The 19,713-nt window shown below is 39.7% G+C and overlaps 2 protein-coding genes across 2 annotated transcripts in view; both read left to right on the forward strand.

The window, feature by feature from the left end:
* adam12b (ADAM metallopeptidase domain 12b) overlaps positions 1–10,289 on the forward strand; it is a gene marked incomplete at its 5' end in the record, with an annotated part of 85,165 nt that extends 74,876 nt beyond the window's left edge. The window contains 3 exons of the mRNA XM_083922372.1: positions 168–419; positions 6,792–6,967; positions 8,598–10,289. Of these exons, the coding sequence (XP_083778498.1) occupies positions 168–419; positions 6,792–6,967; positions 8,598–8,649 (480 nt within the window). The 3' untranslated portion in view covers positions 8,650–10,289. The remainder of the gene's footprint in view (positions 1–167; positions 420–6,791; positions 6,968–8,597) is intronic.
* Positions 10,290–11,449: 1,160 nt separating this feature from the next.
* On the forward strand, positions 11,450–19,466 carry dhx32b (DEAH (Asp-Glu-Ala-His) box polypeptide 32b; the record flags this gene model as incomplete). The annotated part of the gene is made up of 11 exons (XM_083923141.1): positions 11,450–11,731; positions 11,867–12,060; positions 12,639–13,014; positions 13,100–13,336; positions 14,378–14,471; positions 14,551–14,700; positions 15,922–16,113; positions 16,208–16,348; positions 16,818–17,008; positions 18,495–18,685; positions 19,292–19,466. 11 exons carry the CDS (start codon positions 11,450–11,452, stop codon positions 19,464–19,466), a joined length of 2,223 nt encoding a protein of 740 aa, XP_083779267.1.
* Positions 19,467–19,713: the final 247 nt, after the last annotated feature.

The raw sequence follows: 19,713 nt of genomic DNA on the forward strand, positions 1-19,713 counted from the left end.
AATATGAATCAATTTTCTCATTGTGCTGTCAGGGTATAGTGACAATTTAAGTAAATGTGAAGAAAATAATTAATAGAAAGTTACTGACTTCAGCTTTAATAACACCTGTGACAAAAGTCTCTGCTGCTGGAACTACCGAAAATAACCTCCTCCAATCCTCTTTACAGCCATCTCTCCTGAGTGCGGAGCCTCTTCTCCCCCCACACAACTTCCACTCTCACAGCCTGCGCAGACTGCCCCTCTACCAGCCCTTACACATCAGCCAGCCCATGCCGGTGTCTCTGAGTGTGGGCCAGCCCACTCTGCCTCCTCTCCCGGCCAACCACAGGGTCCTGCCTGCCCATACATCCCTCTCACCACCTCGAGTGCCGCCTTTTCTCAGCCTGCCACGACATCAGTCATCATACAGAGTAGAGCAGGTTTGTTGACTCAAGAACTCATCATTTATATTCTCTGTTGTTTTTCCTTTGTCGTAAATTGTCTCTTGATATATTTAAATTGTAATTAATTTTTATGTAGACCACAGCTTTAATGGACCGTATATTCTGCATAGCTCATTAAATTCAATTTGGGTATATTTTACTGTACATTACTCCTGACCATTTTCTAAACCGTACAACAGGTTTCTACATTGATTTTCTACCGTAAATTCTAAGCAATCATAAATTTTATTTCATTTGAATAAAGTGAATGAAAATGATAATAACTTGAAACTGTCTTGGAATAGGTCAAAGTGACCTTTTAGTTTTATTTGCTTTTTTATGTCACAGTTAATCCTCATCTCAGATCAAATTTCCATTTTTCTGAGCACTTCAGGGACTTCTCGTCCGTGTTGACTTGAAAATTGAGATTGACAGTTCATTCTCGGCCTATGAAACAATCACTGACAGTTTTAATCCAACATGGACAAAAGTCCTTTAAAAACAATTAGAATAGCAACATCTACACATCCATGATTATCTGGTTAACGCCATCCGCTGAGAAAAATGTATGATATATGGTTGAAAGCTATATGAGATACACAACAAACAAACTTGGATAAAGTAATACAATGGGTTTACTCATTTCTCAGATGTCACAGTTTCCTTGGATACACAGATGAGGAGGAGTTTTAAAATCAGTCCCTGCTTATGCTGCATTACCACATGACAGTAATGTAGCTTAAACAATAAATACGAAAAGCTCACTGTGATGGATGATCTCTGTCAAGCACATTTTAAATCTCTTGATTTTCATAGCGAAATTAACAAAAACCAATGGAGTGAAATGGAAGATAGGAAATCAATCTGAAAACTGAGGTACTCTTTAAAAATGGTCTGCAGTAATGAAAAATATATGCAAATCATAGTTAATGGTCTAAAACATGTACAGCCACCTGTATGGTAATTTTTAAAGGTTGTAGCAAAGCGTTGGATACCGGAACTCACTGCATTTCTGCACTTCGGTCTACTTGCTTGCCAACATATCGACAGCAAAATTCAATCCGTCTCTCTCCTTGTGACCCAACTCCTGAGTAAGACGCTGCTTTCTGCTGAGCCAGCAGTATTGGATGCAGTGCAGATAGTAAATCCATCTGCCTCTGGTGGATTTGGTGGTGCATCCAAATCCTGATTCGTTCCTCAACCTGCCCAGCACGGAGAGTGGTGTTGGATGTGAGCCGCAGCAGGGTGCACGGGAAAATCAAAGGATGCGTGCTGCTTTTAAAAAAAAAAAAAAAAAAAAAGAGGAAGACATCCACATTGATCTGACACTTTCTCTCTGTTGCATAAAGAGCATCACATAATCCCAGATGTAAAGCAAAAGCATGAAGGATTTAGAGGGAGGCGTGCAGAGATCTAATACTCATATCCCCTTAGGTTAGTCATTCAGGTGAGCAGCAGCAGTGGTGGAAGGTAACCAAGTACATTTACTGAATGAGCACAATTTTGAGGTACTTGTACTTTACTTGAGTTTACTTAATACTTCTACCTAACTACATTTTGGACACAATTATTGGAGGCTACTTTTTACGCCACTACATGTATTTAACGGCTGTAGGCTCCAATTATTTTTCAGATTAATACTTAACATCAAACGTGATACGCTTATAAAATGAAACACTTTGGTAGAGATTAAACTAGTCCTAGCAAGAAGGCAGTGTCTAGTTGGAGCCTTATGTTATATTTCAGGTGTCTACGAGTTGTTAGTAGTTACATCGAAGATAATTTTACCTTCATCTAAATAACTGGTTGAGGCCTAAATATTTAAAATGATCCAATATATATACTGTATATTTTTTATAGCAAAGATTAGTTCATACTTGATACGTTGCTGATGATACTTGTGTACTTCTACTTAAATAGCAGAACCTATACTTGTAATAGAGTATTCTTACACCTTAAATATCCTCTACCACTGAACAAGTAAAAACAACTATTTATACATGCAATTCAGTATGGCTTTGTGGCGTCCATATCAAACATTGCACCACATCACCCTTGATTAATATGAACTTGTGCCAAGTAAAGACGCACTTTAGCTGAGCAGCCACTGTTTGCTTTACAAATAAGCTGCTCGCTGTCCTGCCAGAACAATGACACTCTGCTACCTGCTAATATCTACTAGATCATTTGGCTATAAAGAAACAATTAGAGACGGTACTTGTAGGTCAGAACAAGAGGAGAGGAGTCTTTTGAGATTTAATATCAGGCCAACAAGGGCGTACAGGACAGCAATCCTTCAATAAGTGTATTACAAGCTCATTGTAACCTCCCCTGCCGTCTATGCAAATATGTGTCATTTTAAAAGACTTTTTCACAGGCTATCTAATGCATGTGTGCCAATTGCCCCCCTCGAATGCTGAGGTGTTTCCAGGGGAATAAAGCCTATCCTGCCTCTATTACAGCGAGGCAGTGTATGAAAAGAAAACACTATCGCACTTTCACAAACAGATCTGCTTGTTATTATCTTGAACAATGCATATCAGATACCAGGAGAGTCAAATAAATATGACGCAAAGCTCAAAACTCAAACCCGGTTCAGGTGCAGACTGCAGCATTACACTGTTGAGGAGGAAAAATCATGCCTTTCGAGCATGTCATCTTTTCAGGAACTGAAAAATAGCTCTGCTTTTGGCCAGACAGCCACGCATTTTTCAGTTCCTCTGGGTTTTGAAAGGTGCTTGTAAGCCAGAGGCTCATAGATCTCTTTCAAGCTGTGGAGGATAGTGCAATCCTTCATTTTGAATTAAGACGTGAAACACCACCAAGACTCCAGTTACAGTATGAGGTTTTCTGCCAAGAGCGGCATTAGAATGCACATGGGTCCTGGATTATTCTTGCATTTGAGTGGATGCATCTGTCCATTTACATCTTTGTTTTTTCCTTGGTACACTTCCATGAAAATGAAAAATGTTTCTGGGGGAATTATTCTCCACTTAAGCTTAACTGTCCATAACTTACACATTTGTCAGGAAAGAGTGAGTACTTAAAAATCCCAGTGGGTGGTACACTGTATGTGTGAAGTCTGTGAGGTACTCTGTTAGTTTCAGTTAGTAGTCGCACAGATTTTGTCTAATGGGATCTCATGAATCCCCTACTTTGTACGGTTTATTAGTACGAAACTCAACAAGTAAGAACATTGTCCACATGGGACCTAGATTCAAAATACAATGGACCTGCTGTGCCGTTAACAGAGCTCAATCTGATTAAAGCATCATAACATTTCAACCTCTGAGGGGCTTCTTGTGTTTTTAAATGCATCTAAAGAGCTTTGGGTCATCATATGAGAGAGTTTGTAAAAAAACATTTTCTCTCAGTAAAGAGGCTACTACAGTGCACCTACGCTAATAAATATTATATTGCAGAAATTTATTGTAGCTGTTGTTGTTTTAATAACTTCTTGCTGTCTACCAGTAGACACACAGTATAATACACTATGGTGCAACTTGGGATACTATGATAAGGTTGAAATATGTCTATGTTATGTTATTGTATCCTTGACTGCATTTCATATAGTGTTGACACAGTTGCTCGATTAATCAGTTAGTCAATCAACAAAAATAAGTAGGCAGCCATTTTGATAATGAGCTGGCAAAAAGTGCCAAAAATGATCTTGACTGCTCAAAAGTCAACATTTGCGGATTTTCACTCCTCTATGATAATAGAAATGAGTTGATTTTAGTTTGAGACCAAAGCCAAAATGGTTTAATCAAGGAAATAAACAGAAGATTAATCAAAAATGAAAGTATTTATTTGTAGTTCTTATTGCATATTTCTCTCACTTATTTCAACATTGCAACAACACACTAATATACAGTACACTGCCAAATGTATGTGGAGACCCAGACGCTTTGGCCATATGTGATTGTTGACCATGTTATTTCTGTCATAGCATAAATCCAAGTCATCACAAACATGTTGGATGGTGTTGGGGTCAGAGATCTGTCTGGGCTGGCCCATCAAGTTCCTTCATGCCAAACTCAGAAACTTCATTTCTTACAGACCTTGTATAGTGCAGGGGGACATGATGAAGGATCTTTATTGCAGTTTGAAGCACCATGCTACCGTCTAAAATATAATTTTATCCGTTTGCTGTAGCATTCCCATTAACCTTAATTGAACCAAATGGCCAAAACCATGAAAAACAGCCCAGACCACAGAAGTAGGGGAAGGCAATATGGCAAAAATATCATATCGCATTTTTTTTTTACAGAAAAATCACGATCACAATTTTATCACAGTTTTATCATGTGTTTTTACATTGATTTTTAATTAATTTCCAAGTTACTGAACAGTGCAACCAAAGAACCTAAATGAACAGATTTGAATCAGTTTGTGCAATTTGTGCCAAATACAGTGGACATTGAAAAGATTTGTTGTGTTACTGTCATATGGGCGCACCTTGTATGACTGTGTGTGTGCAACTGTGTGTGGCAGGTTTGGGCAGAATGCGACCTCTGCGTCGGTGCCACCTTGTCATAAACACATTAGGAGTCTGCGGTTGCACAGGACATTTATTTGTTTTTAGGCGAATATTTTACAGCTGGTTCCACACATTGTATGAAAAAGTTTGGACAGACAGTGTCGTACGGTCTATGGTTAGGACAGTTGGGTAGTTTCGTTTACATTTTCAGCCGTGACTTCCCGCTACTCTCTGAATCTGTCATGATGGGGGATGAGAAATCCTCGTCACTGCCTGTAGTTCACTATGACTGGTTGGTCGTGTGTCTTTAGGGCGGTGCATGAGGAAGACTAGCAAATAGTGGGATTTGGCTGAGGAAAAAAAAACCTAATGCGTCAGTGCAAAGCATAGAACAGCAGTGGACAGAATGTGCCCTACAGACGATGCTATGATCTCTCTGTTTCGGCTGATCGTCAACACGTTCTGTTCCTTCGTGATCTGATATGGTCATATCACCCACCACTACACAAAAGCATGTGGTCAAGTGTTTTTACATTTCTAATTTTGGCCATATAGTGGAGAAGTATGTTTTTAGGATAAAAAACCTGCTCCTCTTCTGCAAAGTTCTACTGACATGAAACCTTGCTGCATGTGAGCCCTGTGGGTCGCACAGCACTGACGCTCACAGGTTCATAACTGTAATGTTGATGGGACATACTCAGTCACGTCTCAGCTGCACTTATGAATGTTTTATACCTTCCAGCTCTCTTAGTCTCACTCATGCATGATGTGGAACACTTTTTTCTCTTTCTCTCTCTCTCTCTCTTACTTGAAGTTTGTCCATATTTTCCTCTGAGTGTGTGTTGTGGTTAGAGTGGGTGTGGGGAGGTTTTCTGCATTATGTGTGCGTGTGACAGTAGCCGGGCTGCTGGTAGCAGATGTTTATCACTGCCTTGCCTCCTTGCTGTAGATTAGTAACACATGATGGCACCTCATTCAGATAACCTTCTACACTCACACAACACTGCCATAAAGGTGGAGGAGACAGAGGAGGAGGAGGTTTGGGATTTATCTTGTGTTAGCTGTGGGAATTCACAGAAGCTACTGATAACACAGTGCCCTCTAGTGAAATGTGTCTGCCTTTGTCTCCAGATAGCTGCTATACAGCTAATCCATGTTCAAAGGGAAGTAGAAGGTCACTTGATATATTTCCAGGTTTCCTTACAATGTGTCTCAAGATAAGAGTCTTGGGATTTGTGGTATTTTTTAGATTAATGTCAGATAGCAAATGGGATATTTCAGTGACGCTTCAATACCAACTCAGTGCAGTGCTAATCTGAATTTGAAAATCAGTTAATTCATAAATGTACCTCGGAAAAATGAGCTGAAGAAAGAGTGCTGTCAAGCTGATTGAATGTGGAAGCAAAGCAAATTAACAATCCACAGATAAATCCTTACACAATCCATATGTGTCTATAATAAAGCCTTACGTTAGGAGAGGCAGGCATATTATAAGATTGGCAGCTACATCTAACAGCTTTTAAATCTGTGAATGAATATGCCTGCCTCCCAGGCTAAAATGTGAAGATTTTGCTTCATTTGAAAAAAAAGGTTAATATCCAAGCTACTATTGCAAAACATGTTGACATTCAAAACAATTAGTGCCTCTAATCTGAATTATTTTTCTAAAATGTGTACATGATCAATAATATTATTATTATTATTATTATTATTATTATTATTATTATTATTTTTATTATTATTATTATTACTAATATTATTATACTGTATATACTGGGACATTTAAATGCAGGACAGCACTACTCTCTTTTGTTTTATACATTAAAATAAGTACATTTACAGTTTTGGCCAGATGGACTGCATTTGACTTTCTTTTCCTCTTTCTTCAGGATTTTGAGAAGCCAAGTCCACCCCAGAAACCCCTACCTGCAGACCCGCTAGGGAGGAGCTCTCGGCTAGGTCACTGTGCCATAGCAGCTGGGATCCACTTCCCCGGGGCTGGACCCCTCCCCATACCTATCCCAACTGTGCCCAGGCCACCACCAACCATCCCTTTACCCAACAGGTCAGTGTAACGTGACTCTTTACATCCCTGTAGCACCTGAAATGTTGTCATTTCCTGAAGTTGTAAGAACCGCTGAAAACGTAATAAAATTTGCTCTAAAGATTTAACAAAACGGCGCAATGTAATAACTTACAACCAGTAATACAATAAAATGCCCTTAATGCCATTTTTATCCATAATGTTATTCCTTATTATGTGTCATCTGTTGTAAATTTCTAATTATACATGAAGCCTAGAGTTTCCAAAAAAGAAATCAGTGTTAAATGTCAGTGTTAAATGTTAAGTGCAAATTATTACAGTTATTACATTTCTAGGAAATTATTACATCATTGGGCGCTACAAGAGCTTTTTACACATGGGATACGTAACACTGTTGGCTTCACCTGTTAAAGTGATTACTTAATGTTTCTCAAAGCTTTATTCATATATATATATATATATATACAGTACAGACCAAAGGTTTGGACACACCTTCTCATTCAATGAGTTTCCTCTCTTTTCATGACTATTGGCATTGTAGATTCACGCTTAAGGCATCAAAACTATGAATTAACACATGTGGAAATATGTACTAAACAAAAAAAGTGTGAAACAACTGAAAATACACCTTGTATTCTAGTTTCTTCAAAGTAGCCACCTTTTGCTCTGATTACTGCTTCGCACACTCTGCATTCTCTTGATGAGCTTAAAGAGGTAGTCACCTGAAATGGTGCTCAGTAAGTGGGATTTCTTGCCTTGCCTTAGAGCTCAGCAAGAGAATGCCAAGAGTGTGCGAAGCAGTAATCAGAGCAAAAGGTGGCTACTTTGAAGAAACTAGAATATAAGACATATTTTCAGTTGTTTCACACTTTTTTAACTATATACTTCCACATGTGTTAATTAATAGTTTTGATGCCTTCAGTGTGAATCTACAATTACTCTTTGAATGAAAAGGTGTGTCCAAACTTTTGGTCTGTACTCTATATATATATAAAGTGAAGTGTTTGCATCGTAGAAAAACAGGGATATACAGGAAAATCAATGTTTTCTGCTCTGTCACAGGTTTATCACAGATTAATTTTTAAGTTATCCCATTGAAGCCCTAATTTATGACCAGTGGGATTGAAACGTTTGCCCTCTTCTCACAAGTGAATCTCCTTATACATCACATCATTTTTTAGACTATCTTTGAACCTTGTCCTTCCTATTTACCCACATGCTGTATGTGAAGTGTTTTGCTGGACACATCCATGCAGAATGCTGGTGTGATTATTTATTATTATTTTACAGTATTTCTTTGTTTATTAAACCACTTTTCTTTTTACAGGAGAGACAGCTTTTTCACTCTGCCTTTACCTTGTTCTGCTGTAGCCGTTCAGCATCAATTTCAATCATAAATATCACTACTACTCTGTCCATCCGAGAAAGAATACCATTGTTACCTTTAAATGACTCCTGCTGGCATATTATATTGCTATCAGATCAAAGCAGCGAGGTGAATGGAGGGTGATATTTTGCATCAGCTGTGCATGTAGTTCATACTGTAACAAGTACAAAATCATGCATGTGGTGATTGTGTTTGGAATCACAGTTATTCAACATTCTGTCTTTGCTGTGCTAATGATGTCATGTATTTATGCTTACGTTTCAGACCTGTGCCGATGTTGCCCTACAGACCACCAAAGATCCATAAGGACTGCTGAGCTCTTGAGGTCATGGACTAGTAGATCTCCTACAAATGGACAGAGACTTTCTTGATTTGCACTAATTACTGAGACTCTGTAAGACTCTTATGGACAGTCGGAAGTATCACGGAGTTCCCAGTGAAAGGGCGCTAAGATCACACCTTGGTGCTACGCCTCTAAAAGGTGCTTTGTTGTCCTTGCTCAGGTACCATTGAACTATTTATCTATTTAACTATTTAACTGCGATATTACCAGTTTGTGCACAGGACACTCTGATCAAGAGTAATTCTTTTTCCCCACGGAAAAGTTTAGGAAAAAAGGAAACCTGGTATAATTTAGAATATTTCTTTTGCATTCTTTGGCAATTTTTATACTTTTTTTCTCAAACATGCTGAAATATACAATGTTTTTATAACCACTTAAGTTGCTTGAATATTTGAAGGGCAAAAAAGTTAGTTTTTGGACTAAAATAAAGATAAAAGGGAATTGGAGCACAACTGCGCATTGTCAGTGTAGCTTGTGGGTCATGCAGCAGTGTCATTTATTCAGTTTTCCATATTTCTATGATGTATTCAATATCAAATATATCTGTTCTAGCCATGTCGCCACAGTACTACAAAGTCGATTTGAATCTTTTTTTTTTTCTTTTTTTCATTAAATACAGTGGACCCAAAGTAAACCCTCACACTATGTTGTTATTTTGAGATGAATCCAGTTCCTTTTACAGCCTCAAAGTCAGGCTCTTTTATTCCCTTATAAGTTCACTTTCACGGTAAAGTACTAAACAGGACTTTTCACACATTTCAAACACGCTCTGACACACTGCTCAGGCTATGTGTTGGACGCCCCACATGTTCTCTTGATACTGGCAGACGCTGCGGAGTCTCAACAAATTTGACAGACTGATTGTGTTCCAGAGAATTACACAAACACCAAATAATTCAACATTAACTGTGGTCTACGTATGTATAACATTCACGCTCACTTTGTCCTCGGGTATTCGAGCCAAGCGGGATGACTTCAGCGCTGTGAGCTTTCCAGGCTCCCCCTCAACCAATGTTTTTACCTTATCTGTCTTTTTTTTTTGCCTTCATAACATTCCATTTGGATTTTGTATGGCTTTGATATTCTTGAACGCTGAGAGTATTCATGCATTCACAGCATTGTTCATCAGATTCAGAGCTTGGCGTTGCACTTTGAGTTGGGCAATTTCCTTGATGTTATTTGTTGTTGACTTGCTGTCATAAGAGGAGGGATTCAAGTTTACAGCGCAGCTCTTTTTCTTATGTCCATGTGTTAAAATGCAGTGTCTTCTTACCACTGCAGAATGATTGAAGTCAATAAAGCCCTGCATACCTGTATTGCATTCACGTACAGAAGTGTGCAGGTAGGGTTTTTCACTTGTTTTGGAGTTGTTCAAATGTGTTTCACAGTCAGAGTAACCAGTCCACTGAAAAAGATGTGTTAGTGCTGTGTCGATTAGTTGTTAAATGTTGATGCCATTTGTAAATCCTCACTGTACTGTGTTTATTTGCATACCTGTAACATGTTTAAAAGCCATTGTAAAGTGTAAATATTGTATGTCACTTATCATTTATCTTCTTTCTTTTGTTCTTTTTCTTTTTTACAAGCATAGTAATATAAAGACTGCTATGAGGTCATGCCCCATTCACACTGGGTGAGGAAAAGATGATTTTGAGGAGTTCAACCTATAACAGAGGCAAATGTTTCAGGATAACATTTAAACTGAAAAACATTATTGGTGAAATGAGAATGAAATAAAAGTTATTTTATGGTGATTTATAACAAGTTGTTTTAATTACATTGGCGAAAATAATTTCAAAACTCAAAGAACTAGCGTGTGGCTGTTAAAGAAATCAATAAGGGTGTGTAGGAAAAAAAACTCACCATTTGATGAATATGAATGATTAACTGCCCCATGCTTTTTGGTTGTTTGTTTTTTGGTCTCTGAGAGGATGTGCCTAAAGCCCAGTCTGCCCCATTAGAAGGTGCTCTGCTGTCCTGTTGGAGCACTACATCATGGTTGTTCAACGCTGCCATCTGCCAGATAACAGTGGTCATTACAAAAACTGAAGGGCTTCCCTTGCATCAAAGTTGAATCTTGTTATCTTACCTTAATGCGCTCCCTCAAGCAACAGGATGAAGTCACCCTTGAGTCCTGATTTAGAGCCAATTTTTTATCAGTGTTACCACATTAGTCTTTTTCTTTATTTGTTTCTTCAGATGTGACTCAACTGAATAACTGTAGACTTTTCAAATTGTAGTAACACTGTGCAGGCTGAAGATAGAGCAGAGCTCAACTCTTAGTTTTACACATCTCCATATTCTGGCCCAACTGTTCTTCTGTTCTTGGATTCAGAAATGAATTATCTCAGTCAACAACTGAGATAATTCATTTCTTAATTACTAAATTAAACCACATTTACTTTTTTTTTTTTAACAGCTTGTGGCCTTTCCGTGTCAGCCAGTTGTATATATTGTGTGTGTGTGTGTGTGTGTGTGTGTGTGTGTGTGTGTGTGTGTGTGTGTGTGTGTGTGTGTGTGTGTGTGTGTGTGTGTGTGTGTGTGTGTGTGTGTTCTTTCGCGTCATCTGTTGATGACCGCACTTCTATGGGATTAGTGGCCACATGACAACACTGGGCTGGCCGCCTAGTGAGCCTTTCATTTGGCTTCACTTGCAGAGGCGGTCTGTGTGCTGTCCAACAGCTAAGTCAGAGCTGGAGATTTTCAAACTTCATCTCTCATCTTTGGATCTGTAAATGAAGTCTTAACCAGACAGCCTGGGAGCTCACTTGTTATGGCGCAGGACATTACCAGTTTAACTGGAGAGGACTGTTTTGAGGAGATGTCATCCTGTTGTTCAGGAACAGAAGTTTTGGGGCAAGGAGACAAAGAATATGATGACATTCTGGAGCTTAATCAGTTTGACGGACTCCCTTATTCCTCCAGGTTTTACAAATTACAGAGAGAAAGGAAACAGCTGCTAGTGTGGAAAGCAAAGTGTGAATTCATGGACACTTTGGCCAAAGGACGGTTTGTCATTGTTAGTGGATCTGCCAAAACAGGGAGAAGTTCTCAAGTGAGTACTGTGGTGCATTTGACATTTAAGATTGCACTGCTGTGGGAAATACAGCACATTTCATTCATGCTATCAGCTTATAGTGTGGAAGCACCTGTGATGTATCTCACTTATCTCACTCTTATTTTTAAACAGATTCCCCAGTGGTGTGCTGAATTCTGCCTGTCAGTCCAGTTTCAGCATGGCATGGTGGTTTGTACCCAGATCCACACGCAGCAGGCAGTAGATCTCGCCTTAAGAGTGGCTGATGAGATGGATGTCAACATTGGTCATGAAGTTGGATACAGCATCCCTTTGGAAACATGTTCCACTAATGACACAGTCCTCAGGTATGGTAAAGCAGCACGTATTACTTTTAAATCCAGATGTATCCAGTGTGTCTCTATCTGATTCCTTCTCTCTTCTTGCCGGGATATATTAAAGCACCACGAGAAGCGCACAGCTAAATCACCGCGCCTTTTCTTCTTCACAAGAGAGAAGTGAACAAAAGGCCTGAGGGGGCTCTTTTCAGGGGCTCCTCCACAGCTGCCCCAGCTCCCTGTCTGCCCATATGTCACACTCCCTCATGTGGGTCTCTCATAAGTCAGCTGGGGAACAAAGAAGCTCAGCACTTTGAAGGCAGAAAGATCAGATAAACAGGCAGCCGGCAAGTACGAAAGGATCGACTGCTCAGACTAATTATCAGAGTAAATTACACTAATAGGGGCAAAGCTGACAAAGAGACAAAGTGCCTTTCATTAGGATGCCATTCCGTGGTTCCTCTCTTTCAGCCTAGAAGCTTACAATTAAAGAATCCTTAAAGATTTATGCCAGGCTATTATGAGTTTGAGTACAATGTGTGTCAAGGGCCTCTGTGCACTTATTTGCTCCCTCCTAATGTCAAGCATCATTTTATTCCCCACCACAGGTACTGCACAGATGACATGCTCCTGAGAGAGATGATGTCAGACCCTTTGCTTGAGCGCTACGGTGTGGTAGTTGTGGACCAGGCCCACCAGAGGACCGTAGCTACCGATGTACTCCAGGGTCTGCTAAAGGATGTCGCCCTGCAGAGGCCAGAGCTCCGTGTGGTCCTCCTTACAGCCATTGAACCAGGCCCAAAGCAGCTGGCCCATTTCACTGGGTCAGCAGCACCTCTGATTCGCCTGGAGTGCCCAAGGGCAGGTGAGGTGGTGCACAGCAGCACAGGTGACAGCTACTTCTACTCCGCTCTCCGTCTGGTGCTGGAGATCCACCACTCTGAAGAAGAAGGAGATGTGGTTGTGTTTCTCGTGACCACACAGGTAAAAAGCAGTACCACACGATGGAATCAGCAGTCTGACAAAATATGTCTTCCTCTGACTTTCTTCTTTGTTTACTCTCCACCAGGAGATAGATCTCGCCCATGACATCCTGTGTCATGAGGGGCATAGCTTACCCCCTGATCTCGGTGAACTCCTGCCTGTTGTTGTGCACCCTGGCCAGCCTGGGAATCTACCAATCCTGGGGGAGGAAGGTACAAGCCAAACCCGCAGAGTATTCCTCACATCCAGCCCAAACGAGGACTTCTTCTGGGCTGTGAGCTCGATAAGCTTTGTCATTGATGCCGGGCTTGAGAAAAGATATGTAAGTTGGACTTTTACAGGTGTTTTTACAGGGTTATTAATCATTTTTGCTGCTAATGTAGAAAGCCACCAAATATGGGCATGTCCATTTTAGGGTCCCCCAGGATTTAGATCACATGTGTCATTGTTTGAATTTACTGCAATGGAAATGGTCCACCAGTTCCTACATTTGTATCTTCAAATCTTTATAGCCCTAACATTTGTACAACCTTAGACAGAAGGTTATATATATATATATATATATATATATATATATTCATTACGCAATAATAATTAATAAAAGTGGTAAAAATGTCCCATAAATTAAAAATAAAAAAAATGTCATCACATTTGATTAAGTCAACACGCAAATCATATTGATCCAAAATATTTCTAGATGTAGACACATGAGCAAACTATCACTCTATTCTGAGTTATTTGAACAATGTAGATTTTTTTAGTTTTTGAGATATGCTACGTCATGTAACACAATGAGCGTACAATGTGATGACGTGGAAGACAGAAGCCTTAAGAGTTGCGCTGCAAAAAGAAAGAATGCTCTGGCTATTATTGTTTTTATTTGAGATTATTGTGTACAGGATCATGTAAACAACAATCTCCTGCAGCTGGCAGCAGGTGCTGTGTTTTTACATGTATGAATTAAAGTTGTAAGCCGATCTTATTGTTGTATTTTATTGTTCAATATAAGAATAATGTTGCAGTATAGAGTACATGGTGATGTTTTTGTTCTATATTTGCTTTTGTTTTGTTTGTTTTTTAAACTGCATCTGGTTCTTTTTGACACATTGACATGCAGTGATTTGGGGGATTATACAGAAATTGCTACCCAGAAACTCTCACACACAATGTTTATTTATGCCCAAACCTCTTTTTTAATTTCCCTACACGTACAACAATAAATCAAGCTTTAGGCACTTTCTTCTCGCTGTTTCGAAAATCATGACACCACACTTTAATTGAGTAAAAGCAATGCCAGTAAGTCCCACAGTGCACGATTCAACTACTGTATATAATCAAAGTAAACACTGTGATGCTTTTGCAGGTGTACAACCCCAGGATCAGGACAAACTCAGTCATCATTCAGCCAATCAGCACAGGTCAGGCCAAATGTCGCAAACAGCTGGCAGGTCCAACAGGTGAGAAGTTAAACTTTTACAAAACACTTGCAATGTAAATCTCTGTCTTTTGTCTAAAGAGGATCTTTCTATCCTGTAGGCAGGTGTTTTTGTCTGTACCCAGAGGACAGACAGCTTCCAGTGGAGACACGCCCACATGTTGTGGAATCTGACATCTCGTCCACCGTGCTCTTCTTGAAGAGGATGGAGATCGCTGGACTGGGCCACTGTGACTTCATCGACAGGCCGGGTGAGATTTACGAAGAGTGTAAAAAGTAAACAGAGAATACTTTTCTGGCTGTTTGTATTGGCTAAGCCCCTGGTGTCCACATCATCCTCGGTGATAATGAGCTGAATTCTGGGTTCAGGCAGGCCGTTCCCTTTTGTTCCAACACAGGACGTTTTTTTATTGGAAGGCAGTGAGCCGTGCCTCAGCAGAACTGACAGCTCTTGTTCTGCAAGCATCCTTTTAGAGCTGACCTGCTTCTGTGTGCTTTTGTTCCCTCGGATTTATTCACCCCCACTAACACACACACACACACACACACACACACACACACACACACACACACACGCACACACACTGAGCCTCCCATTAGTTGATTAGAGTATAAACATAGTGTCGGTCTGTGGGTGTGCAGATGATAATAGAGAGCATCTAAGGTGGATTTAATTCCCTCCTCTCACTCTGTCTCTATCTCTCAGTCCATGTGTCTTTGTTTCACTGTTCATGGAAAAACACATTTGTTGCAAAGACAGAAAAGTAAATCTAATTTGTACCATGACAGACTTTTCGTTTTGCATAGTGATACATGGCAGATGTTGCTAAGGATTATGAAATCCTAATCTTCTGTTCCCTTTTTTACTCAGAGCATGCCCATCAGGGTGCCAGTATACTGTAGTGGGGATTGTCCCAGTGGGTCACTACTTTGCATTATAGACTGCACGAAAACAGAAAATTAATCGGTCAAAATGTATTTCTATGCAATTAATAATCTCCTAGTATAAACAATGCATTGTATGTAATTTTCTGCTTCTAGGGGTCACTCAGTCAAAACAATAACAAAAGATGGAATTTGTTGATGTGAAGTACCGTTGCTGTCATTGTAGTCAGCTTCTCCGGTTTGGGATTCCTTCAGTATTCAACATTCAGGAGATTTTTACCTGGAGCCAAATTATCCACAGGTAATTTGGCTCTCCACTTCTTCAAAACAAACAGAGCAGGGGGTTAAAACCAATAAAACATACAGTAGAATAAAGAAGTTTCATGGTTAAAAATCTGAATTTCTCCAAAACTCTACAGCAGACAGGGAACATTGTTGGAAACATTTGGGATAATATATATTATATTGGCATATACCAAACATTTTGTACGGGGTCTCTGCAGGATGTGGTTCCCACCCAGATTAACTAAGGTTTAATTTAATAAAATAAAAAAACAATGTATAATCTCAAAATCTTTCCGACCCAGATCCTGAAGGGCTAATGCAGGCTTTGGAGGAACTCGACTACCTTGCAGCTCTGGATGATGACGGAAACCTATCTGAGATGGGTATCATTATGTCCGAGTTCCCCTTGGAACCTCAAATGGCCAAAACTCTGCTCGCCTCCTGTGAGTTTGACTGTGTCAGCGAGGTGGTCATCATCGCTGCCATGCTAGCAGGTAACATGTGCTGGCCTGCCATTTGAACAAATATCTGTCACTATAATGTAAACTGTACGTTCTAAACATCACATTTGTCTTGTGGATATTTTAGCACCAACTTGCTTCACGGTGCCCTCCGCGGAGCTGAAGACAGAGGCGATCCAGTGTCACATGAAGTTCCAGCACGAGGAGGGGGACCACTTCACCCTAATTAATATCTACAAGGCCTTTAAAGTTTGCCAGCAGGATCCATGTGAGTTTAGAGTGCATCGACACACACACACACACACACACACACACACACACACACACACACACACACACACACACACACACACACACACACACACACACACACACACACACATACACATACACATACACATACACGTACACACAGCTATAGAGATCATTGAATGAAGAAAAATAATTGTAACTGTTAGCAAAACAAGTTTTTTGCCCTTTAACAATTATATTAAAGGACATATTTGCAACAGTCCCAATAGATTGTAATGAGAATGATTTAATAATGATACATTTTTGGAGAATTGTCTTAATTTAAAAAATATGAAAAATATACTTTAGGAGATGGTGGAAAGTAGAGAGAAAAAAACTAAAACAATACCTTTTTTTCACATATAGTTGTAATGATTATTGTCCTCACTGATTGGGCCTTCCTATACTCTAATCCTCTCCTGGGTTATGTCTTCTTCTCTTGTTAGACTGTGATGTGGACAAATGGTGTCAGAATTTCTACCTGAGCCACGCTGCTCTGCTGATGGCCGACGCTCTTCGTACTGAGCTCACAGACACTCTGAAGAGGATCGAGCTGCCCATCTCAGTTCCTGCCTTTGGTTCCCAAAGCAACACCCTCAACATTAAGAGAGCCCTGCTGGCGGGTTTCTTCATGCAGGTTAGAAAACAAAACTTTATTATTCTGAACCACTCAACAAAGAACAAAATACTATTATGAAATCAGCATTGACAACTTAAGACATTCTTAAAGGCCATCAGACTCCCTAAGTATGATTAATGCAGCAATGTGAAATGTGCTTTAATGTGTAATTACACTGTGATTTTAGTTTCCACCTTCATATAGGAATGTATTTCTATTCATTTAGACTGCAGGTGATTAAAAACAAGCAGAAACATGTATTTACCCTTTTTATATTTCTTTATTATTCACAATAATCTGATTTATTATTTAGTCATAATTGAGCAGCTCTACCACTTTGTCGCTGAGCTGAACTGATTTTTAGTCTTCAACGGACAGCTCCACTAGTGTCACATCCTAAACTTTAACTGAGATTGTAACTGTTGTTATTGTCTACACATTCAATTTGACTGCTTACAATACACTCTTGAACTGTCTTCAGTTCTTCCACTTCAACTGCATTCATCTCCTCAACTGACATTTCAACGCTTAACCTTTTCAGGGTTTCTCAGGCCTTCACCTCTGAACACCGGAAACCTTCTGAGCTCTTTTAACTTCCACAACGTCCACAACTTCCACTCATCATTCACACTTTTGTCCAACTGCTTTCAGTTACACATCAACTGACATATTTTAGTCCACAAGTTCCATATTAACAAGCTATTTAGTAGGATAAAACAGTTAGATTTAGTCGTAATAGTAATTGCATATTTTCTTCTGGTGAAATCGTTGACACTGGGCACAGTGCAATACAATAGTGACTTTCATACCAGACAGAGAGTGACCAAGGCAGCGCTGTAACATCAACAATGCTTAAAATGAACATTTCCACATATTAAAAATCAGTTATTTCTGTACCTGTGATTGTTGGACTAGTTGTTGACCTTTCCCAGTGATTAATTAAATTGAATGAATAAAAGAGTAAAGCTGAGGTTGGCATGTTTTACCATGGTAACGTACCTCCAAACAGCAAGGAAGCTCTCAGGAAGTGATGTGGTAGTTAGACTACAGCTCAGTGCATCCCAAAAAGATATTCACACAAAAGTATGTTAAACGAGTATGTACTCCATAGTATGTGATTTCAGAAGCAGCCATAAACTGGCACTATTTTCTTGTAGACTTTCACTTCACCTGAAACTCCTACCTCAATTTATCACCTACTGTAAATTCGACCTACATTTCAACTCCTTTTGATACTTGAAGTGTATCTTCACCCAGCACTTTGAATTCAACTTCATTAAGTGCTTACACTAAAAATCAATAATCAACCTGCCAACTATTTCAGATGTTTCAACTGTAAATCTGATGTAGCAAGCACATTTTCTTCAGAGAATTCTGACTTTTCTTGTCATTGTGGCTTTTATATAATGGTATACTATTCAAGGCAAAATCAGTACATATACATGGTGACTCCAATCCCTTTCTAGAAATCCCTCTGACTGCGCCTGGCTGTGATTTCCCTTAGGTGGCACGGGATGTGGATGGATCTGGGAACTACTTCATTCTGACCCATAAGCACGTGGCACAGATCCATCCTCTGTCTGGCTACGGAGCAAAGAGCCCCAAGCTGGGCCTGCCTGAGTGGGTGCTGTTCCACGAACACTCCTTCTCTGAGGACAACTGCCTCCGCACTGCAACCCACATAACACCAGAGGAGTAAGTCTCAGTCTCCTTTGTTTTTTGTATATTTCAAACTCTGCACTTGTTTTGCAATCACATAACCTACCATATACAGTTTCATTAACTCGACTGCAGTCTCTTGTTGCTTTAAAAGAACCCACTAGACCAACCCTTATATCTTCACATTTAAAGAGGCTTAAAAGTAATCAGACAGACACATTCCCTTTTCCTTTTGGTCCAGATGTAAAGCTCCAGTTCAGCAGAGACTAGTCATGCCGGTTGTGAAGGGAGGTATCCTAATCCCGTTCTCAAGTATCAGCTGGTTGGAGAGGGGATTATGGATAGCACAGATCCCTGGGAATGTGAAGCTGGAGCTTAATGGAGGAAGAGAAAGCTCTGCAGCCTTTGTCATGCTCTCTTAGGTTCCACATCTTGAAGTGTGTCAATCCGTTCAATGCAGTTCAAATAATGTGAGGAGCAGATATTGTAAGTTCCTGTAAGTACTATAAATCTTCTCTCCAACAAAAACGAGAGTCATTCAAAACCAACTCAAATTGAAAATGAGTTCAGTTCAGTTCAACAAAAAAATATGTTTAGTTTTGATTTTTTTACCAACAACATTGTCCTCTCCTCTCCTACTAGGTTCATTCAGATGGCGCCGCAGTATTTTTTCTACAATCTACCGCCTAGTGAGAGCAAAGACATCCTCCAAAACATTTTAAACCATGGAGCTTCTCGGTACCAAGAGGAGAAACCTACAACCCCCAATGAGGAACCCAAGGAGGACCAGACCTCTGACCGCTGTGTCATTCAATGACTGACTAGCCCACTGTTCCCAGTAGGACGTACAGTATTGCACTATATTGCACAGAAGCACACTGTCTGGATAGTTGTGTAACCGATCATGTAATTAGTTTTTTTTCTGTGTAATTTCCTTTAATCTGTGCCACTCATTTTTGTCACAATATCATGTTCTGTATTCATCTTTGAATAGTTTTACAAAAGTGCACTAATATATGAAATGAAAACAACAATCGCTGTTCTTGTCTGGATTTTTCAGGACC

Source organism: Echiichthys vipera (genome assembly GCF_963691815.1).
Source record: "Echiichthys vipera genome assembly, chromosome: 11".
NCBI classification, from domain to species: Eukaryota; Metazoa; Chordata; class Actinopteri; order Perciformes; family Trachinidae; genus Echiichthys; species Echiichthys vipera.